The sequence below is a fragment of the Eretmochelys imbricata genome, chromosome 3, assembly GCF_965152235.1.
Source record: "Eretmochelys imbricata isolate rEreImb1 chromosome 3, rEreImb1.hap1, whole genome shotgun sequence".
NCBI lineage: Eukaryota > Metazoa > Chordata > Testudines > Cheloniidae > Eretmochelys > Eretmochelys imbricata.
The window spans coordinates 42,817,327-42,841,787 of record NC_135574.1 but is presented as its reverse complement, the minus strand read 5'-3'; the positions used below and the strand labels follow the sequence as shown (position 1 = coordinate 42,841,787).

At 38.0% G+C, this 24,461-nt stretch overlaps 1 protein-coding gene across 1 annotated transcript in view; it reads left to right on the top strand.

Annotated features, from left to right (window-relative positions):
• CSMD1 (CUB and Sushi multiple domains 1) overlaps positions 1-24,461 on the top strand; it is a 1,692,034-nt gene that overhangs the window by 1,157,132 nt on the left and 510,441 nt on the right. The window contains exons 13-14 of the mRNA XM_077812120.1: positions 20,638-20,820; positions 23,604-23,930. Coding sequence (XP_077668246.1) covers positions 20,638-20,820; positions 23,604-23,930 — 510 coding nt within the window. The remainder of the gene's footprint in view (positions 1-20,637; positions 20,821-23,603; positions 23,931-24,461) is intronic.

Sequence of the window (24,461 nt, the reverse complement as noted above, 5' to 3'; positions counted from 1 at the left end):
AGGACTTAAGCATATGCATATCTTTAAGTATGTGAGTACTTCCATTAAAGCAAGTATTTTGCTGAATCAGGACCAGATTACTGAAACAAATGAGGGTCAAAAATGAATATTTTATTCAGAAAAATGTTCAAAGCTTTCTACTGAGACTCAGAAAATATGAAAAATATTGTATCGATATCAAAATATCAAAAGTAGAATTCATCCAGTTAGACATTGAATAAGCTTTGGTATTCTATCCCTCTAAACTGGAAGTCATTCTGGAGGAAAACAAAGGGCCAAATTCTGCTCTCTGTATCACCCATTGACTTACATTCATCCAATAACTTCCCTGTGTAGGTGGAACTGAGAAAAGAATATGGCCCCAGATAAATAATATATTATTGTGATCATGTTATTTCTTTTTAAACAATGCTTTTCACTGCTACTTGTACACTGGGATGACTTTATTTTTTTTTTTCTTTTCTCTTTAATACTTCAAACCCAGAACCTCAGAGTTATGAACACCTCAGGAATGGAGGTTGTTTGTAACTCTGAAATGTTCATAACTCTGAACAAAATGCTGTGTTGTTCTTTCAAAAGTTTAAACTGAACATTGACTCGATACTGCTTTGAAACTTTTCTGTGCAGAAGGAAAATGCTGCTTTTAGCCATCTTAATTGAAATGAAACAAGCACAGAAACAGTTTTCTTAGCTTGTCAAATCTTTTTTTTAATTTTCCTTTTTTTTTTTTTTTTTTTAGTAGTTTCCATTTAACACGGTAGTGTACTATATAGTATTCACTTTTTTTCGTCTGTGCTGCCTGATTGTGTACTTCTGGTTCCAAATGAGGTGTGAGGTTGAGCAATCAGTTCTTAATGCTGGTGTTCATAGCTTTGAGGTTCTGCCCACTTTAGTCCTTGTACGGATCTTGAACACTTTAATAAAAATGATGCAATAATTTGGTTTTAACGTATTTAAAACCATGTAACAATTTCACCTTTTCCTTACATTGAAGATTTTTTTTAGACTTCCCAATACAATAAAAATGACCAATATGATCAAAGTTGTCTAAAAAGATTGCAAAAATACAGGTTTCTGACACAATACAAGATTAAGTGGTTGATCACTGTTTCTTGTAGGGTACTATTTTGAAGAGGAAGATTTATTTCATAGTTAGTTTTCCTGTCAACAGTTTTTTTTCACCCCATAAATTAGAACAAGTTGTACAATTAATTGTGAGTGGCAGGGCAGATTTGAAGGAATGAATGTGTTTGTGAGTCCTGGTTATTTGGAATAATAAACAGTTAACTTTAAATTGTAGAACACAGTTACAAAGAATAAACACAATCAGCTGATAGCTTGTTTAGTGGAGATGAGTGAATAATGGAAAATAATGACCACAGATCTTTGTTCTATTTTAAAAATGGCTTTAGCTTTGAACATAGTGGTGTGGAAACCCCTTTACTATTGGATTTCTGTGATCCGTCAAGTGCTCAAAATTTGGCAGTACACATATTAATGAAAAACAAATTTTAAAACTGATATTTAAAAATTTCCTAAAGTGCAGTTTGAATTGTATATTCAGTTGTAAAATTCACAATTCATAGTTTGCAAGCCACAGTTCAGTCAGTTAGCCACATAATCTGATTAGGGAACAAAAACAATCCTAAATTGACATGTGAGTACTCTACTGTCAGTACTTGTCAGAACTAAAAGTGGTAGAAGCTATCTCATAATTTTCACTGTTAACTGCAATGACTGGATACTACGTTATCTGTAGTGGCTCCTCTTCTTCTCCCAGCCTTTCTGTTCCTTTTTCCTTTTCTTCTCTCTCCCTTTGGCATTACGTCTTTGTTAGGCCATAGCTGTTATTAGGCAACATGTTCACACATAGAATCATAGAATATCAGGGTTGGAAGGGACCTCAGGAGGTCATCTAGTCCAACCCCCTGCTCAAATCAGGACCAATCCCCAATTACATCATCCCAGCCAGGGCTTTGTCAAGCCTGACCTTAAAAACTTCTAAGGAAGGAGATTCTACCACCTCCCTAGGTAACGCATTCCAGTGTTTCACCACCCTCCTAGTGAAAAAGTTTTTCCTAATATCCAACCTAAATCTCCCCCACTGCAACTTGAGACCATTATTCCTTGTCCTGTCCTCTTCTACCACTGAGAATAGTCTAGAACCATCCTCTCTGGAACCACCTCTCAGGTAGTTGAAAGCAGCTATCAAATCCCCCCTCATTCTTCTCTTCTGCAGACTAAACAATCCCAGTTCCCTCAGCCTCCCCTCATAAGTCATGTGTTCCAGACCCCTAATCATTTTTGTTGCCCTTCGCTGGACTCTCTCCAATTTATCCACATCCTTCTTGTAGTGTGGGGCCCAAAACTGGACACAGTACTCCAGATGAGGCCTCACCAATGTCGAATAGAGGGGGACGATCACGTCCCTCGATCTGCTCGCTATGCCCCTACTTATACATCCCAAAATGCCATTGGCCTTCTTGACAACAAGGGCACACTGCTGACTCATATCCAGCTTCTCGTCCACTGTCACCCCTAGGTCCTTTTCCGCAGAACTGCTGCCTAGCCATTCGGTCCCTAATCTGTAGCAGTGCATTGGGTTCTTCCGTCCTAAGTGCAGGACCCTGCACTTATCCTTATTGAAGCTCATCAGATTTCTTTTGGTATACGTGCGCATGTCTGCCTATTACATTTTCTTCACTAGAAGGCAGTATTTGGGAAGATGGACACACACTCAACATAGTGTATCTTACAGATGTCTTGAGTTAGTTGTGAGCTATCTTTCAAATCGAGTCAAATGTAATCTAATTGATTTTTTGATTATTTGAATTTTTTTAAGTTCTGCATTTTACATGAGTGCTATTAATTTCTTTGACACACATGCACAGGTTATTTTCCATAATTTCAAGTCTATTGATATATCTAACTCCCATTTTTCATGAAATTGACTAATGAATTATCATTGATTTATGCATGTCAATATGTCTATATTCATTCAGATACCAATAATATACCAGACATAAGAATATCCATACTGGGTCAGATCGATGGTCCATCTAACCCAGTATCCTGTCTTCTGACAGTGGCCAATGTCAGGTGCTTCGAGGTAACGAACAGAAAAGACAATCATCGAGTGATCCATCCCCTGTTGTCCACTCCCAGCTTCTGGTTGTCTGAAGCTAGGGAAACCCAGGGCATGAGTTTGCATGCTCAACCACCTTGGCTAATAACCATTGATGGACCTATCCTCTGTGAACTTATCTAATTGTTTTTTGCATCCCGTTATAGTTTTGGCCTTTGCAACTTCCCCTGGCAATGAGTTCCACGGGTTGACTGTGCGTTGTGTGAAGAAGGACTTCCTGCATTTTTAGGAAGTCCTTCTTCCCTTCAGTTTGCCCTATTGGATAAAGCACTGGACTATGACTCAGGAGATGAGGGTTTTATCCTGGCTCTGACACTGACCACTAGGTGGCTTTGGGAAATTCATTTTGCCTCTCTGTGCCTCAGTTTCCCCATCTATAAAATAAGTCTAATGATACTGACCTCCTTTATAAAGTGTTTTGATATCCATGGATGAAAAGTGCTAGTTGGTATTATTATTTGGTTTTGAGTCTGAGTACATTTTTTAAGTGCCAAAGTGATTTAGGAGCCCGCTTTTAAAAATCACTTAGCCATAAAGGAGCCTAAATCTCATTGACTTTCAATTACTTGGAGGCTGATGGCCTAAGTCACTTCTGAAAATGGGACAATTCAGGTCACAGGATGGATGGTGCTCACTTAATAAGCAGCAATATAATATTTTGTTTTACCCTCATTGTTCAGTGTGATCCCCAGATTTATTAACTGCACTCTATTCAAACCCTGCTTTGAAGACAGAATTATTTACTTCCTCATAGGCTTTTTTGGGGTGCTTATCACTACAGTATCTGAGTTCTTCACTAATATTCATTAATGTATCTTCAGCAGGTGATTGAATGGTATTATCCCCATTTTACGGACTGGGAATTGGTACAGAGAAAGAAAGTTGAAGAGCATCCCCTGAGTTTGAGTGCCCAAGTTGGGACCTGGGACCTATTTTTTTCCAAAGTACCTAGCCTAATATAGCACTATATGTGTTCAAAGCACAGGTCCTATTGACTTCAGTTGCAGCTGTGAGCTCTCAGCCCTTCTGCACATCAGACACTAGGATCTCAGGTTGGGCACCCAGATAATGTGGAACACAATTAGTGACCACCTGTGAAAAGCTTGGTTTAAGTGAGTTGCCAGCACAAGAACTATGTGACAGAGTCAGGGATAGAATCCAGTTCTTCAGGGCAGCATTCCAACTGTTTTAATCTTGAGACCAATCTTTCTCTTTCTGCAATCCCCTCCTTCATTTGCTACTGACCTTCCAACTTTTGCAACACATGAGCCTTGGGTTACAGTGTTACCTGGGGTTCTTTCAACCCAAAGCTTTTGGTAACTTTTACTCTGTGCAAGGTAGTGTCAGGAAATAAATCAGGGGAGACATGGCCGTCCGACCGATAAATGGCTGGCACAAACAGGACAACACAAGAGTGCTTTCACTTAAAGCTAAACTTTACTTAGTCTCAAGCACTTATACACACATCCGCAAGAGGTTAGTAAAACACTCCCAACTCTTTATAATTACCAAAGCTGAGCGTGGCTCTCGAGTGGCACAGCGGCAGCCCGTCTGCCGGTGGGAAACACAAGATGCATCCAGAGAGAGAGTCCAGTCCTGAAGAGTCCCACTAGCTCAAACTTTTTCCCCTTATTTATATATTAGTAATAGAATGACATGTCCATTAAAGCAAACTTGTTAAGTAAGCCGTTTCAATGGTCAACCGAGAGGTTCCTTCTGATTATTGATTAACCACGTGTGGGTTTTTCCAGAGTTCGCAGCCTTGAGGCCCCAATAGCCATTCCTGGGGCACATCCTGCTCTTCTGAGATGCATGTATCAGCAACTTCAACACAATTCTTATCAGGAAGGTCAAGGGGTCAAGATGCCCTCTCTGTGGCACCCAACCCCCTGCCTTGGTTAAGCTAAGCCTGATGACTTGGCTAATTTGCAGCCTGCTGACTTGGCAGCTTTTAGTAATAAGCCATAGAGGTTTCAGGTACTTTACTGCTTTGCCAAAGTCTCCCCGTACAACAGTTAACAGCCTCCTTCACTACACAAACATGTTTCATCTCCAGAGCAGATCCATCATGTGCACTGAAGGAGGCAGGAGTCCTGTGAGAAGAAATAGTAGATAATCATGTAATTAAAGACTTACCATAATGCATTTGCAAAAGAGGTCTGAATTAAGGTGCACAGGCAATCATAATTCTGGCACCTCCTAATTATTGAGTTCTTGACTTTGCAATCTTAAAGTTGTTTTAATGTCATTTCTGTGTGCAATATATGCGTAAATTGCCTTTTGGTTTTGATTTAAAAACCTTTAGCTGGCAAGCAATGCATTTCCTGTTTTCCCCTCCTGCTTTGTTATATCCGGTACTAATGAGGTTCTCAGCATGGGCTCTGGTTGTAACATATGTTAAAATTTGTACTTTTAAGTAGAACTTAATTATACATTAATTTAACCTTCACACCATTAAAAAAAACTGTATAGTAATGTGAAAGTATTGTAAATTTGTAATAGCAGGTAGTTTAATTTTAATAGATTAATTCACATGGACATTGACAAGTTTATTTTTTTCTTTAAGAGTACTTTGTAAATATTAGAGAGATTTAATATTTATCTCTTGTTTTGAAAGTAATCTCAAATTGTGTGATAAATTTTCTGAAACCATTTTAATGGGGTTCTTCAGGGAATAGCAATGTGACATCATCTCCGTTTGCCAACTACATGGTACTATTTATGAAATGTACTAAACAGTTTAGGTTTCAGAGTAGCAGCCGTGTTAGTGTGTATTCGCAAAAAGAAAAGGAGTACTTGTGGCACCTTAGAGACTAACCAATTTATTTGAGCATAAGTTTTCGTGAGTTACAGCTCACTTCATCGGATGCATAAAGTGGAAAGTACAGTGAGGAGATTTTATACATACACACAGACCATGAAAAAATATACATTTAAGGAGAGTGATCACTTAAGATGAGCTATTACCAGCAGGAGAGTGGGGTGGGGGGCGAGAAAACCTTTTGAAGTGATAATCAAGGTGGGCCATTTCCAGCACATTTCCAGGAGTTAACAAGAACATCTGAGGAACAGTGTGTGTGTGTTGGGGGGGGGGGGGCGGGCAGGGGGGGAAGGGCGGGAAGGAATAAACAAGGGGAAATAGTTTCACTTAGTATAATGACTCAACCACTCCCAGTCTCTATTCAAGCCTAAGTTAATTGTATCCAATTTGCTAATTAATTCCAATTCAGCAGTCTCTCATTGGAGTCTGTTTTCAAAGTTTTTTTGTTGAAGGATAGTCACTTTAAGATCAGAAATCGAGAGTCCAGAGAGATTGAAGTGTTCTCCGACTGGTTTATGAATGTTATAATTCTTGACATCTAATTTGTGTCCATTTATTCTTTTACTTAGAGACTGTCCAGTTTGACCAATGTACATGGTAGAGGGGCATTGCTGGCACATGATGGCATATATCACATTGGTTGATGTGCAGGTGAACGAGCCTCTGATAGTGTGGCTGATGTGATTAGGCCCTATGACGGTGTCCCCTGAATAGATATGTGGACACAGTTGGCAACGGGCTTTGTTGCAAGGATAGGTTCCTGGGTTAGTGGTTCTGTTGTGTGGTGTGTGGTTGCTGGTGAGTATTTGCTTCAGGTTGGGAGGCTGTCTGTAGGCAAGGACTGGCCTGTCTCCCAAGATTTGTGAGAGTGATGGGTCATCCTTCAGGATAGGTTGTAGATCCTTGATAATGCGTTGGAGAGGTTTTAGTTGGGGGCTGAAGGTGACGGCTAGTGGCGTTCTGTTATTTTCTTTGTTGGGCCTGTCCTGTAGTAGGTGACTTCTGGGTACTCTTCTGGCTCTGTCAGTTTGTTTCTTCACTTCAGCAGGTGGGTATTGTAGTTGTAAGAATGCTTGATAGAGATCTTGTCGATGTTTGTCTCTGTCTGAGGGGTTGGAGCAAATGTGATTGTATCGTAGAGTTTGGCTGTAGACAATGGATCGTGTGGTGTGGTCTTGGTGAAAGCTGGAGGCATGTAGGTAGGAATAGCGGTCAGTAGGTTTCCGGTATAGGGTGGTGTTTATGTGACCATCGCTTATTAGCATGGTAGTGTCCAGGAAGTGGATCTCTTGTGTGGACTGGTCCAGGCTGAGGTTGATGGTGGGATGGAAATTGTTGAAATCGTGGTGGAATTCCTCAAGGGCTTCTTTTCCATGGGTCCAGATGATGAAGATGTCATCAATATAGCGCAAGTAGAGTAGGGGCATTAGGGAACGAGAGCTGAGAAAGCGTTGTTCTAAGTTAGCCATAAAAAACTTTGGCATACTGTGGGGCCATGCGGGTACTCATAGCAGTGCCACTGATTTGAAGGTATACATTGTCCCCAAATGTGAAATATTTATGGGTGAGGACAAAGTCACAAAGTTCAACCACCAGGTTTGCCGTGACATTATCGGGGATAGTATTCCTGATGGCTTGTAGTCCATCTTTGTGTGGAATGTTGGTGTAGAGGGCTTCTACATCCATAGTGGCCAGGATGGTGTTTTCAGGAAGATCACCGATGGATTGTAGTTTCCTCAGGAAGTCAGTGGTGTCTCGAAGATAGCTGGGAGTATTTATTCCTTCTCCCTGCCCCTCCCCCCCCCACTGTTCCTCAGACATCCTTGTTAACTCCTGGAAATTTGCTGGAAATGGCCCACCTTGATTATCACTACAAAAGGTTTTCTCGCCCCCCACCCCACTCTCCTGCTGGTAATATCTCATCTTAAGTGATCACTCTCCTTAAATGTATATTTTTTCATGGTCTGTGTGTATGTATAAAATCTCCTCACTGTACTTTCCACTTTATGCATCCGATGAAGTGAGCTGTAGCTCACAAAAGCTTATGCTCAAATAAATTGGTTAGTCTCTAAGGTGCCACAAGTACTCCTTTTCTTTAAACAGTTTAGATGGTTCTTTTACATGTATTTATGTGATTTACAGCTTCAGGACTATATAGAAAGCCATTATTCTTATAATTTCTTTAAAGGACATCAGAAGAGCCCATATAAATCTTCAATTGATGTGCTAACAAATCAACATTTTTTCTGCATATGACGAACTTTCTCTAAATGGCATATCTGAATAAAGTGCACTTATTGTGTGTTACAAATACAGAACAGATTTGTTTGAATTTTTCATCCTAATTTGTGTTGTTACTTTCAGTGATACATTCTTTTGGTTTAACAACAGGACATACCTATTTTGTAAGGCTGAAAAGCCAGTTTTAATGATGTGCCCTTGAGGCATAGTGTGTTGGCTTTGAGGAATAATACCGTCTATTTGTATGACTGACCACTCTGTTTGAAGTCTAGTTGGACTTTATAATGATCTTTTGTTCTTGATTTATGGATATAACAGTTTCCAACTACAATAGAAATGTAAGAATTTGCATACTAGATCACACCTGTGGTCCATCTAATCCAGTATTCTGCCTCTCACAGTGGTCACCACAAGGTGTTTCAAAGGAAGGTGTAAGACATCCCACAGAAAGCAGATATAGGATTATCTGGCCTAAGGGGAGTCTCCGTCTGTGCTCTAATAGTTAGAGATTTTCTTAAGCGAAACATGAGGTTTTATACACCTTCTAAAATTTTCTATGTATTTGTATAAGAATCTACATTATAACTATGATTATTGATGTTATCCACATATGTCTGATAGCTCTTTGAATCTTGTTCAGTTTGTGGTTTCAGTGACATCCTGTGATAATGAGTTCTGCCTATTTATTTATGTAGATGAGGTGGGTGAAATAATATATTTTATTAGAAACCACCATTCAGCAACACAGAGCTCTTATTCAGGCCAGTGTATCTCAAAAGTTTTGTCTGTTTCACCAACAGAAGCTGGTCCAATAAAAGATATTACCTCACCCACCTTGTCTTTCTATTAGAAAGACATGTAGTCCAACATGGCTACAACAACATTTCAAACATCTAATTGTGTATTGAATATTTGAAATAATATTTTTATTAATATTAAATTTTCTACTTTTCAATTTCATTGATTTTTTTTTTGTATTATGAGACAGGGACAATAGAAGTTCCTGATCTACTCTCTATGTACTGTTCATTATTTTATATACTTTTATCATGGCTCCTCTTATTCATCTCCTCTCTAAAGTAAATAACCTACATCTTTTCAATATTTTTCATATGAACCTTTTTCCCATTTTCCTAAAAATATGAATCACTTGTCTTTAATCTCCCTCTAATTGTGCAATATTTTCTGAGCTGGGATGACTAGTACTGCACACAGTGTTCTAAATGAAATCCCAACTACTGGTCTATATGACCTTATAATGTTTTTCCTTACTATTCTTTATCTCGTGCCTTACATTCCCTAACATCTTGTTTGTTTATGACCACAGGTCTATATTCTATTCTATATACATTTTTATACCATGCCCCTCATCATAGTATTATAGTGCCTTCCAGTAGTGAATTAAGAAATATTATTTGTTCTCTCATCCTCTCCCCAGAGGGAGAAGCATATGTAGGGGGTCTTGTTTTGGTAATGCATATTTTCTTGTAGAATATAAAAATCCCTGTTGCTGTGTGTTTGTTAGAGGAAGTAAGGTCAAATAAATGTACCTTCCACTTGGAGTGGAAGGTGATGATGTTTGTGATGGTATGTAGTTTCTTGAGGAGTTCATTCCATAGTCTTGGACTGCCGTGAGAGAAAGTTCTGTCTCCTACACAGCTGAGTTTTAGTCTATTGTTGAGAGTTCCATTGTGCCAAAGGAGCGTAGTTGTCAACCACAGTCCCAGAGCTTTAGAAGAGCGTTTAGATATCCTGAGCCTGGGTCATGCAGTGCTTTAAAAATAAGGAGTGAGTGCTTTGAAGATGATGACTGAGTCCTAGAATATCATTCAAAATTCTATGGGAAGCCAGTGTAAAGAATGGAGGACAGGTTTGATATGTCATAATAGTCTGTGTTGCTAAGGAGATGTGCCGCAGCATTCTGTACTGGAGTTTCATAAAAGCGGAATGACAGGGGATGGATGACAGGGGTTGGATCATTCAATGATTGTCTGTCCTGTTCATTCCCTCTGAAGCAGTGGTGCTCAACCAGGGCTACATGTACCCCTGGCGATACACGAGGTCTTATGCGGGTACATCAGTTCATCAAGATATTTGCTGAATTTTACAACAGGCTACATAAAAAGCACTAAGAAAGTCAGTACAAACTAAAATTTCATACAGACTTGTTTATACTGCTCTATATACTATACACTGAAATGTAAGTACAATATTTATATTCCAATTGATCTATTTTATAATTATATGGCAAAAATGAGAAAGTAAGCAATTTTTCAGGAATAGTGTTCTGTGACACTTTTATATTTTTATGTCTGATTTTGTAAGCACCTTTAAGTGAGGTGAAACTTGGGGGTATGCAAGACAAATCAGACTCCTGAAAGGGTACAGTAGTCTGGAAAGGTTGAAAGCTACTGCTCTGAAGCACCTGGCATTGGCCACTGTTGGAAGATAGGATACTGAGCTAGATGAAACATTGGTCTGATCCATGATAAGACTCTTACATGGCAGGTAGGAGGTAAAGAATGGATTTTTTTTTCCTTCTATCTTAGCATCTGTCTATTCTCACAAATACAACTGTTCTGAGCAACGGATAGCCTGCTTAATCCATGTTGCCTCCCCTTGGTTACAGAAGCAAGTAATTTTGTGGATAGAATAACTCAGATCTGAACTCTTTCATGCCCGTGCTTACTTAATGTGGAAATGACAACATTAGCTTGGATTTACTTGTTTTATTTGCAATATTTGGTTTATGGTGGTACAACATTTTCATTGTGAACTAAGAACTCAGTTCATGACCTTAATGTCAGGAAAAAGAAACCTAAAATAGTATAATGTTCTTTTAATATGTTATGTTTTGGCTTCAAGACAAAGCACTACAATATTTAGTAGGGAGGGTTTCATTGTTCAAGTATTTAACCAGTGCCGCTCAGAGGATTCAGGGGGCCTGGGACAAAGCAATTTCGGGGGCACCTTCCATAAAAAAGGTTAGTTTTGCCTCCCCAAGCAGCGAAGAAAAAAAAAACAACCCCAAGTCGTGCCGCCGAAAAAAGAAGAGGACAGGAGGACCCGCCGCCGAATTGCCGCAGAAAATTGAAGCAGAGAGATTGAGCTGCTGCCAAAGTGCTGCCGCCGAGGAAGAGAGGGACTGAAAGACCCGCCGCCGAATTGCCACTGAAATTGCCCCCGCCCTGTCTGCGGGGCCCGGGGTCTGGGGCAAATTTCCCCACTTGCCCCAGGCTCTGGGCGGTCCTGTATTTTACAGATGTGTGACAATATACTCGGAAAACAAGTTAAATATTGTTTTGCTGAATACACTATGATCATGTATTAGTTCATTATTGAATTGCTCTACGATATGACAATATTTAGCAACTTGAAAAAATCCATAAGCAAAGTTCACTATGGTGGTAAATTTTAAGGGCTTCTCTGGCCTACATCCAGGCTGAGCTCAGTACAGCTCCTGGAGACAAGGGACACAAAGGGAACTTTACCTCACCTTCTAAATCCTCCTGCTCCTGTGACTGTCTGATTGGTGGGTTAGTCCCTGTTATAAATTAGAGCAGCCTCAGAAGTTCTGCATTTTATTCTCAGCTGTTCACAGTCCCAAGTGACCATTCCAATGTAGGGAGTGGGAGGATATGGCTGGGATGGAGAAATGCATAGGATATTCTTCTGAACCTATGTGAGAGGGGTGGGTGGTATGGGACCAGCTATTTTGTCCTTTCATTGTTTCAAGATTCCTCTACACTGGTAGAATCATCCACCTGCCAGTTAAACTAGCTTTAAGGATGCTTTGGACGACCGAAGCACCCTTAATGAAGCTGAAATTATGACTTCTATTCATTGGAAAAATGTAACCAGTTTCTAGCTTTCAAACTGGTAGAAATCTTTTGTGTGTTATCACTATATAGCAAAGTGATTTAATTTTTATGTCAGTATCTGCATACATTGATTAATCCTGATGTTTTAGCCTGCTGCAAAGTATTTGTCTGTCCATGGGATTTAAATGATATATCTATGATCTTTACTCATTTTGCTACATACTCTTACAATTCATTTCCCACCATTAATTTTACAAACAAACAAACCAAAAACAGATTTTGGAAATTCCAAGCTGGATTCATGAAAAGGAAAATCCGTTTTCCCCTGGATCATGCTTTACTCCTCACAAGCTTGCCATAGCAAAATTTGGACCCAGTTCCCTCCAGAGCCTTTAAAGGCTGTTGCTGAACCAGGAAAATAGGCCATCAAGGATCAGTGATCTCAGAGATTGCTATGTCTAAAGTCGTAGATTGAGACTGAATTTCCTCTATTCCTTAACAGGGGATTTGCAGGTGTCTGCCCTCACTGCAGACAATTTAGAGCATCCATGTTCAGAAAGGATCCTCATTAAATTTCCTGACTACATGAATATTTATTTCCAGCTGTCCAACATGCTGTTTTTTAAAGTTACCACTTTCTAACTCTCAACCTCCCTAAATACTATATTGACTTATTTATGGTCAATATGGAATTTATGAATTTGGTCCTTTGAGTAACGAAGCTGAATTTTGGAAAAGGTCACAAAACTGTAAGGTATTTGTCTTTGCAATATCTTCTTCTAAATTGAACATCACAACAAAAAATATGCTTTGTTGCATCTGCCACATTGTTTAAAATATTTATGAAGTATAGATAAGTGAATATTCAGTTTGATTCAGTTCCATTTATGGAAATGCATCATTAAAATATTATATGCTATTAATATTTTAAAGTTAAAGTTGTTGTAATAGGTATTAATATTCCCTTTACATGTGATTTATTGTCAGATTATGGTGTTTCTCTAAAACATCAGCTGAAATGTTTGAAAACATAATGGTAACAGGTGCTTAATCGGAAGTGTGAAATTACAGTCCAGCAACAAGAAAAAAAGTCAAACTACTTCTGTGATAAATAAAGTGGGGGGATGGCTCCCTTTGATGGACACCCAGCCAGCCAGTTAGCTGTAAAATCCCTCTTGGTAGTTATTCTTTACTTGCTTTACCTGTAAACGGTTAAAAAGTCCCCCAGGTAAAGAAAAAAAAAACTCGGCCAAACGATCCAATAAGAAGGTAGAACTTTTAAAAATTGGGAAAGAAACTTTCCCTTTGTTTGTTGTTCTCTGGGTTGGATGGACAGAGCAGCCATGCTATAAACAGCTTAAGCCAGGTATGATCATAAATTATCAGATCGTGCCTAAAACTACTTACCTGAACTCCAAATGTATAAGTAGATCAGAATGTTTAGCTAGACACTATTAGGGTTATTTCTTTTATTTCTTATTGGCTTGTGAACTCCTCTGTGCTAACCCGAGACACTTTTGTTTGCTTGTAACCTTTAAGCTGAACCCCCAAGAAAGCTATTTTGGGTGCTTGATTTTTTTAATTTGTTCTTTTAAAATCTAGCAAAAGCCTAAGTACCAAATGTATTTTCTTTCTTTTTGTTTTTAATAAAATTTACCTTTTTTAAGAACAGGATTGTATTTTTGGTGTCCTAAGAGGTTTGGGCATGTTGTTGATTAGCTGGTAGCCACAGCTAATTTCTTTTGTTTTCTTTCTCAGCTTTTCCCCGGAGGGGTTGGGGGTGAAAGGGCTTGAGGGTACCGCACAGGGAGGAATTCCCAAGTGCTCCTTCCTGGGTTCAAAGTTTTTTTGTTTTTTTTTTTTTTTTTTGTTTTGTTTTGTTTTGCATTTGGGTGGTGGCAACATTTACCAAGCCAAGGTCAGAGAAAAAGCTGTAACCTTGGGAGTTTAATACAAGCCTGGAGTGTCAAGTATTAATTTTTAAAATCCTTGTGGGCCCCACTTCTGCACTCAAAGTGACAGAGTTGGGATTCAGCCTTGACAACTACCATAACTAACAATATCAAAACCACAAACGATATAATATGGAATCACTGATCAACTACTTTAGTCTTTCAGTTTTGTAGATTCAAGTAATGCAAAGACTTCTCATCTAGAAGGGCTTAGTTTGTAGTTTAACACCCTCACGTTATGCATAGTTCTTCCTTAATCATAGGTTAAACATTTTTAAACTGCCATAATTCTTCCCTTGAAAATAAAACAAAATTGCAGAAAAGGACTTTGATTAAATTTAAATATGTACAATCTTCTCATCTTAATGTGTTGGAGAGTTTAATCTTGTCACTCTACCCACATAAGAAGAGAATATGTCCCCAAAGTTGGTTATTATTGCTAGTTTACAAACAAGATGAAAAGCCTTTCCCCAAACCACTGAAAAAGAGAACATAAAAGCTGGAAAGAACTGAATAAGATTCACGTTAATATTCTAGGTAAGCAGAGGAAGCTGGTGTTTCAACTGGAGTTTGAGAGTTTATTTGCAAACTTCACGAAGTTCACACAGCTCTAATCACTTAGATCAAAAGAAGTCTGGGATTGAATGACTACAGAGAATAATCCTAAAGGAATGGAGTTCGTATTGCCACTTTAAGTAGGTTAACAAAACAACACTGAATAGCTTTTTATTTTGATGTTCTTCACTTTAACAGCTTTCTATGCTAGGTTTGAGTTATACAAGAGGAACTTCTAACTGAGACAGGCTCAGCACAGCTCCTACTATGTTGGCCAGAGGAAGGCTCCCTTTTTATACATCCGGTGCAGTGTCAGCCTGCAAACCACAGAGTGGGGTGCTGGTTTGAGTATGAGTTGAAATAATGTGCAAGATTCATCCTCGGTTAATTCAGTCACTTTGCTAATCAGTTCTTTAATCTAGTGCTTGACAATCAGCTGACAGGCACAACAACAAACAAGGAAAGTAAAGTTTGTAACAAAACAAAAGTACATAAAAAGTATTGGGAATAATTAAATAAAATACAATACTTTACACAGAGAGCAAATATAACCAAATAATTTTCCTTATATATAAATATAATGGCAAAGGGACATAAAGATGGTTTAACAATCTTCTTGGTTTGGGAAAATGGCCAGGTGGCATACACCTGACATAACCTGCTCTTTACTACCATTCTACTCACCCTGGCATACAGGGCATAGATGAGCAAAAGGTATTGTGGTCGGAACATCACTGCTGTGCTGCTATTTCTGGCTGCCAGAGCATACCTAATTTAGGACAGCTCTGAGGCTGTCCCACGGTCAGGGAAATGCAGAGAGTTGGGGTCATAGTCCTTGTTATGCTCTTTAAAGCAGTTAAGAATAAAGAGAACAATATTACCAGAAGAGACATAAGTCCTAAGTACTCTGTTCTGCTGCCCATGGAGTTTTGGCCTGAGATACACATTTGTACTTATTCTTCACAAAAGAATTATCAACAAAAGTCAAGTAGTTATCTTAGAGTTTCTACTAAAAACTGGCAGCTATTTATAGCAAAGTTTTGTCAGTTTTATCACTTCAGGGCTATAGGTGAGTCTATTTACAAGAAGAAAAAAACATCTTAAATGAAGTTGTTCAGGGCCAAGAGTACATGGAAAGATTTTTGGAAGGAGACTCAATAAGAAATATATAAAAATACTACCTATAGGACAGAGAGCGTTCTAAAATGTATAGAATTCCTGTTTGGTTGTGGGTGGGGTATTTTGTTTTTGGTTATGGCAATTGTGAGAGAAAAATCGGAGACTCTTGGACAAAGGTAGAAGTTAATTGCTACGTTTTTTTAAAAAAAGATCTAAAATTAAAGCAAGTAGAGGTAATTTTCATTGTTCTAATTTAAGACTAGCTGTCAAGGTTCCTCCCCCACTCTGAACTCTAGGGTACAGATGTGGGGACCTGCATGAAAAACCTCCTAAGCTTATCTTTACCAGCTTAGGTCAAAACTTCCCCAAGGTACAAAATATTCCACCCGTCGTCCTTGGATTGGCCGCTACCACCACCAAACTAATACTGGTTACTGGGGAAGAGCTGTTTGGACGCGTCTTTCCCCCCAAAATACTTCCCAAAACCTTGCACCCCACTTCCTGGACAAGGTTTGGTAAAAAGCCTCACCAATTTGCCTAGGTGACTAGACCCAGACCCTTGGATCTTAAGAACAATGAACAATCCTCCCAACACTTGCACCCCCCCTTTCCTGGGAAATGTTGGATAAAAAGCCTCACCAATTTGCATAGGTGACCACAGACCCAAACCCTTGGATCTGAGAACAATGAAAAAGCATTCAGTTTTCTTACAAGAAGACTTTTAATAAAAATAGAAGTAAATAGAAATAAAGAAATCCCCCCTGTAAAATCAGGATGGTAGATATCTTACAGGGTAATTAGATTCAAAAACATAGAGAACCCCTCTAGGCAAAACCTTAAGTTACAAAAAAGATACACAGACAGAAATAGTTATTCTATTCAGCACAGTTCTTTTCTCAGCCATTTAAAGAACTCATAATCTAATACATACCTAGCTAGATTACTTACTAAAAGTTCTAAGACTCCATTCCTGGTCTATCCCCGGCAGAAAACCAGCATATAGACAGACACACAGACCCTTTGTTTCTCTCCCTCCTCCCAGCTTTTGAAAGTATCTTGTCTCCTCATTGGTCATTTTGGTCAGGTGCCAGCGAGGTTACCTTTAGCTTCTTAACCCTTTACAGGTGAGAGGAGCTTTCCCCTGGCCAGGAGGGATTTCGAAGGGGTTTACCCTTCCCTTTATATTTATGACACTAGCAATACAGCAGGATGTAATAATGTTGAGTAGTTTTGATAGAGAAAAATAAATTTTATATAGATTTCATAGATTTTTTGGAGGCCAAAAGAGACCATTAGTTAATCTAATATGAGCTGCTCTATAATATAGGACATATAATTTTGACTGGTTGCTCATATATTGAGCCCTATATTGAGTGTTTGCCTAAGCATATCTTCCAGAAAGGTATCCAGTCTTGACTTGAAGGTTCCAAGAGATGGAGAATCCACCACTCCCGTTGGTAATTTGTTCCAATGGCTAATAGCCCAGGCTGTTAAACATGTGTGCCAAATTTCTACTTTGAAAAGTTGTGGAGGGGGAAGTGAATGGTTTCCCTGGCCTCCCCGATTCTGGTGCCCCTGGTTCCAACCACTTGTCCTTGTTATGCCTTTCTGTTGTTGATTAAAAAGCCCTTTAGAGTCTGGTATTTTTCCTCAGAGATATCACTTACACACCATAGTCAAGTCACCTCTTGATCATCTTTTTGAAAGAAATACAAAAATGTGGGGAAGTTGAGAAGCCTATTTTTTTTTTTTTAGTAAGATAATGAAAATCAGGACTCCCGCCTCTTGCTACTGACTTGTGAGATTTTGATTAAATCAGTTCTCTACCTATCTGTAAAATAGCAATGATAATATTGATTTACTAGAGGTGTTGCAAGTATTAGAATCTAACTTTTTAGAAAACCCTTCAATGTTGCTGGAAGAAATGGTAATATTTTGGTATCTGTCGGTTTCTGTCTGCAAATCAGGTAGTAAAATAAATATAAACATAAAAAATCTAAATAATATTTGCACCCACATCTAATTGCTTCCACAGAATTAGGCATCCTTGGATGAAAGGTGATGTATGTATGCATGCACAAAATATGCCTGTTACTTCAGGTAGTCCTGTTCTTCTTTGTCCTTCCGCATCTTCACATATTCTTATGCGAAAACTCACTTTATTGTAGAGCCCTCTTCTTACCCATGCAAGTAAAGGATGAGTCACTCAGAACAATTTCACCTGCTTCCAGCATGAAGGTGTAGGTAATTGTATCTTAGAAAAAGCCAGGCATCCCTTTGCCATCACCTAAATTAATGACAGCACCCATTTTGTGTGTTTAACAAATTAATCTTACCATAAAAAGTTGATTATAAGAGTAAACATATTAAAAATGAGATGCTGAGTATCTAACCCCAGCACTCAACATTCTGTCTAGCCATGTGGTGAAGATATAATGCATAAAAGACATTTACTATTTAAGATAGTTAACTCTATGTAGCTTCTGTGAAAATCTTACTTCTCTGCCCCACAATCCTCTCTTGGGAGTAGCTCCTGGAAGTTGCTGAACACCCTTTGCTTCTTTTTATTTCAATATTAAATCAATGTCACTGATATCTGTTCAATTTGGGGAATGCAAAGTTGGCCGGACATGGAAGGGAGAACTCACAGCAATCTCTTAAGGAATGTGTCATCAGCTGTGCTTCTGTGAAGCTCCAGCAAGAGTTCTGCTTCTAGAGCTCCTTCGGGGCACTGCAGCTCTGATTTGCCCCAAGGCAGGATAGAGTGGTTGGAATGTAGTGCTTAGGATCATTCATCGCAAGCCCATATCTTGAACTGAGCCTTTAGCTTCTACTCTACTGCAGGCTATAATGATTACGTATTGATTATTCATGTTAGTTTACCATTAAAATGTGTTGACTCTCATTAGCATTGTCAGGTTAAATTATAGTGTACAACTGCTTGTAACAATAAAGATTTAGTGGATCAGTGGTCATGCCATTTGTTGTAGGTATTACCAGTTTTTAAAGAGATGAACTTCCTCATTTATAACTGTTTATATATATATTCATGTACCGGTCACAAAAGGTGAATATTCTTTTAATGCTGGCTTCTGCTGTAGTTTAGATTTCTAGTGATACACATGGGGTTTTTTTTACATATAGCAGCTGATTTCAAAACTACTTAGAGCTCATCAATGGAGTGGCTGCTGCTACTTTTTCTCTCCAAAGTTTAATCTTGCAATGGACAGGAAAATATTTATAAATCCCACTTTGCTGATGTGCTACATGTACTATGGTGATATGTGTGGCGGACATTTCTGAGTATTTGTCAGCAATCTGATCGTAGATGCTTTAGAGGATCTGAACTCAGTTGATTTACTACACCTATGGTAATAAATCATACCTGATGAACTTTTGCATATTAAACATATCTGTTGGAAAAGAGGAATTTCATCATATATCCAAGCTGTTGGGATTTAACACATGGTAGATTTAGTAGTATTTGACAGTAGCCATCTTTTTAATAAAGTTGGAGAATCAGTAATATTTAATAATATTCAATGAGGATGGAATTTTGTTGTTATCTCTGATAACATTTCTTATAAAGACCCTTAGGTAAAACCATGCCCTGTTGAAATCAGGAATTTGGCATTGACTTCACTGCGGCCAGGATTTCACCTTTTTCTTATGGACGTAACAAAAAAAATCATTTTATGTATGGAAAAACGTTACATAAGTCTTGCTCCTGCTCCATGCAAAATTAGTGGCAAAACTCACTTTTAATTTCATGGTTAGGTAGAATTGGGCGTTAGTTGTCAATATCAATCATTTAGTTACTGTACTGTAATACTACTTCTCTCATTATTTAATATCATATTTCATGCATCTATTGTTCTTATTTAGCGTAGGTTTCCTAAGACAATAGTTCTGTATTAATGATTAGCTGGTAGTTACAAACATATTTGATGTTTAACTTCATATTACATCAGTATTAGTTAATCCTCAGCATGCCTTTAATTATAATATTTATGACTACTCAAAAGTTGACATTTGACCTTAATAGATCTAGGAACAATCATTTAAAATATTGTTCTATTTCCAATGTAGTTGGTTGTGTTTGGAAACTATTGTGGTTCTACTTTTTAGAGTATAACATATCATTATTGGGTTTCAGCTTTATTGTGTTTCATTGATTAAATAGCAAGCTTCTTGGACTGTCCAGTAAAATGTTTTTTGTTTTTATTTTTTAATACCATTATTACCAGCCCTGCAAACTGAAACTGGAGTTTGAGAGTCAAGATGTATTCTTTGTTGCTAAATCATTATCACTAGAAATAGAATCTGCAAAGACCCACTTCTATCTATGATTATATCAGAGCAACCGCTATTGTTTTAAATTTTGTCCTCAGATATACCCAGGATTACACAGGTGTAAATATGGCCCCACAGTTTGGAAGAATTGCTATTTAAATTCTATGATGCACAAAACAGAATATAATCCACCTCTTTGACTGTATTGGATGTATTGCTACCACAAGTAAAAGTGGTGAAACCTCTTTTGTCTCAAGGAAGTGAATATGCATAATCGGAAGCAAGGCCCACAATCCTTTCCCTTCTGAAATCAAGGGGAGAACTATTTATTCACTTCAGTGATGCAGGATTGAGCTCTGTGAGCAAATCTGCTGAGCAAGAAGGTGTCCTATCTACTTTTCACAGTCACACCACTCCTAAAGGGAATGTAATGTCAGTTAATGCAATGGATTTTGACTATTTGGGATAACATTTTCAAAAACACCTAAGTCCCATTTCCATTGGCTTTCAATTAGATCCTAAGTCACGTCAGTATGTGCTTTTGAAAATTTAACTTTTGGTCTATTATTTTTTTAAATGTTATGTCTGGGCATACTGCTAAATGTCTGAAGCAGTTTCTGGTATTGAAATATGCATGATATACAAATATATGTTTATATTCAATATTTTGTTTATCTCTTCCAAATTCAGAAATTGAGAAAGGAGGTTGTGGAGACCCAGGAATACCATCATATGGAAAAAGGACTGGCAGTAGTTTTCTGCATGGAGACACACTTACCTTTGAATGTCAGGCAGCTTTTGAACTTGTGGGAGAGAGAATGATCACGTGCCAACAAAATAACCAGTGGTCTGGCAACAAACCCAGCTGTGTTTGTAAGAATTGCTTTGATTTTTCCTTCCTACTAAATGCTTGACCTCAGCCTATTCCTTTTCTTGGCCCTTGCAACTCACCAGCAGGGAAACATTTCAAAAGACCTTGAAGACTTGTTCAGTGATAACTCTACTAGATAGCTTAGGAGGATCTCATTTACAGGGAACATCACGTAGAGCCATTTTAGATTTCTTTCCCTCATTTTATATTTAATTGAACCATTTCATACTTTTAATGTAAATGTGAGTTGAATAAAACCCTAATTGAGAGATTGCTAATAGCACATAAGTGTTGAGTAGGATATCATAGCACGTATCTAGTGATTCTGGCAGGGTGAAGTACTCTGCATATATACATCAGTAAAGTCTTTCTTTTTTAACAACTTAATAAAGTTGTATAATAATTTAAGCAATATGCACAGAACATGATAGGTAAGATCAGTGAATGTGATTTTTTTCCCCTTTTAGCCAATAAAAATTATTTATAGTCAAGTTTGCACTTTGGATGGATTTAAATGATGTCAGTTTATATAAATTCAGAAGTAAAATAGAATAAATTTTTGCAAGTGGGCAGGTAAACTATGCTCTTTACTTATCTTCACCATTTTTAGAAAACAAACAAACATCTTCTTGCAGTTTTACAAGTATAGCACAGGGACTTATCATTTGGGGGCATTTTCAAAAGCACTTTGGAGCACAATTCCCAAAGTTAATGGGGCTTGTGTTGCTAACACTGGTCTACACACAATTTTTGCACAGGTATAACTGTGTTGGTTAGGGGTGAGATTTTTGTTTTACTGAAATAGTAATACCAGTACACTGCTTAGTGCTGTTTTACCACTGTAGCTTATTCCCCATCCCGTATATGAGTAAGCTATGCTGGTATGAACAGATTTATATTGGTGTAACTACTTCCACACTAGGGTCATAAATAAGTAGCCGCTTTTTAAAGCAGAGTTATTTTATGTTTCCTTGTTTGTGTGTTTAAAAAAATATAAAATTTATGTTTGAGACAAATAGGTTATTTTAATAATTTAATTATAATTTTTGAGGATAGAAAAAAGTGGTTTTTTTGCAATTTTTCCTTGTCAAAAACATGCCTACTTTTAGTAATGGTGAGAGTGATGGTTCACCAAATATTCGGAAAACATGAAAACTGATGCAAATCTGAGTGTTCGTATTTCACAAACTAGTAATCTTGCACAGCTTTCTTTTGTAAAAATAAGATGTATTTAAAATTACAAGCTGTTTTAAAATTGAGATCAGGCTTTTTTTTTTTAATTTTTCTAAATCTGCTATATACAGTGGGCCAGGTTTTCACTGTTGATTCAACAGACCTCCAATTGTGTGTGTACAACTTTGCACATGCCTTCACCCTTTTTTCTCCCCATGATCTTCCACAGGTCAGAGGACATACACAGGAGACAGATTCTATTAGCTGTGCATTCAGTTGATATAATTTGCATGTGCAGTATCCTTTGGAACAAATGGGTTGTGCAGAAGAGTGAGGCAGCCTTTTGAGAATCATAGCATCATTGGGTGTGTGTATATATATATGCACACAGATACATGCATTTCCACAAAAGCACTTTTCATTTCAATAGTCAGTTTAGCTTAACATTTTAACTCTTGGAAACAACATTTTCATCAAAACAAGTTATTTAAGTCCTATAAGACGAGAGAAAATGTATTATTAAACAGTCAAAACATTAATTTCAATTTGAAACACAGTAAGGTATAGAAAAGGTCCAGCCCCTGTGTGGGGTGCAATGAACCTTCCTCTTACTCTCTGTACTCTCTTCTCAGATACCAACCACAACTCTGAATACCAGGAATTGTTCCTTGTTAGTGGTGTTCATGGTGTAAGCCATCCCAAAAGTGTAAGAATGAAACAGAATCATGATTCACTCTTTTTCTCCCACTTGCACCAGCTACCAGAGTTGGCCAATAGTATAGGTGAGCATATATTGCCTCCTTTTTAGAGGTGGATTAGTCCATGTCTACACTACCCCTTATGCCGGTAAAATTTATATCACTCAGGGGTGTGAAAAAACAACCCCCTGAGCGACAGAAGTTTTGCCGGCATGAGTGGTAGTGTGCATAGCACTGTCAGCAGGAGAATGTCTCCCACCAACATAGCTACCGCTGCTCATTGAGGTGGTTTTATTATGTCGATGGGAGAGTTGAGGTGGTTTTATTTTGTTGACGGGAGGCTACGCGAACGATTTTACAGCGGCACAGCTGTATTTGTAGAGTAGACATGGCCTTAGTGGGCATTCTTCTTTGGAACCTTTTAGACTACCACCTCATGCAAGTGGAGACTTGCACTATCTGCAACATGAGCTTATGCCTTACTGGCACAAATTGGCTCCGCATGTCATTTTTGATTGTCACATGAGCGTTCACTCCATTACTACTCTCAAACCAGCCGACATACTTTTAGGCACATTCACTTAGCTCACAACACTATTGTTATGTATTCTTTTTAAATTATTTCTGTTTGTGCTTCTAGCAATAAATAACTTGAAAGCTCTGATAGTGTCATGTAGCCACATGTGAGGAACTAAAAAAATCATAAATGCATAAGAAGGCTGATATGCTAAACCATGGAAGTAGTCTGACATTATTAAACATGATCACATTACAAGCTCCAGCTAGCAGGAGTCACGATTTGTTAGCCCAATCTTCAAAACAATCCATTTTCCACGGAAAAAAAGAAGTAAAAAGAAATATGTTTTGCATTATTGTTAAATATTATGTTGAGAGTCTATTATTGTCTCTCTTAGTCTCATGCTTCTTCAACTTCACTACACCATCTGGAATTATTCTTTCACCAAACTACCCTGAGGAATATGGGAACAACATGAACTGTGTATGGTTGATTATTTCGGAGCCAGGAAGCAGGATTCATCTAATTTTCAATGATTTTGATGTGGAGCCTCAGTTTGACTACCTTACAGTGAAGGATGATGGGATTTCTGATTTACCAGCTCTTGGCACTTTTTCTGGCAATGAGGTCCCTTCCCAGCTGGCTAGCAGTGGGCACATCGTAAGACTTGAATTTCAGTCAGATCACTCTACCACGGGAAGAGGCTTTAATGTCACCTATACAAGTAAGCACCTGTTCGTCTAGTTTGGTATTAAATAAAACATTTTAATTAAATCTTTTTTTTGGTCACAATAATACAAAGATGAATTAAGAATGTGTGTGTTTAGACTAACAGATAATTAAATTTCCCAAGGAAAACCACTGTATGTGTGAGTTTAAGATATGTGAGGTCTTAGTCTTTAATGTAAATTGCAAAAATTATAGTACCTATATAACATGCATACACCCTTACTATCTTTCACTGAAGATTTACTATTTTCAGTTAGTTTTCCAACATTCTATGTAATCTCTGATGTTTGTTTACTCTTACTATATATACAGCTCAGAACCAATAACTCTTAATTTGAAAAACACTGAAAATAAGAAACGAGTATGATGTGTGTGTAAAAATGTATAGTTGAATCTGTTACTTGGTAACCGCTCCTTCATATATCTATTGAAGTGCCTCAGTATAAGGTGCTCTTTTTTGAGATTTCTGATAACAGATGCTGTCTTTAAAGTAACCCTGCAATACTTGCAACAAACTACTGGCCCT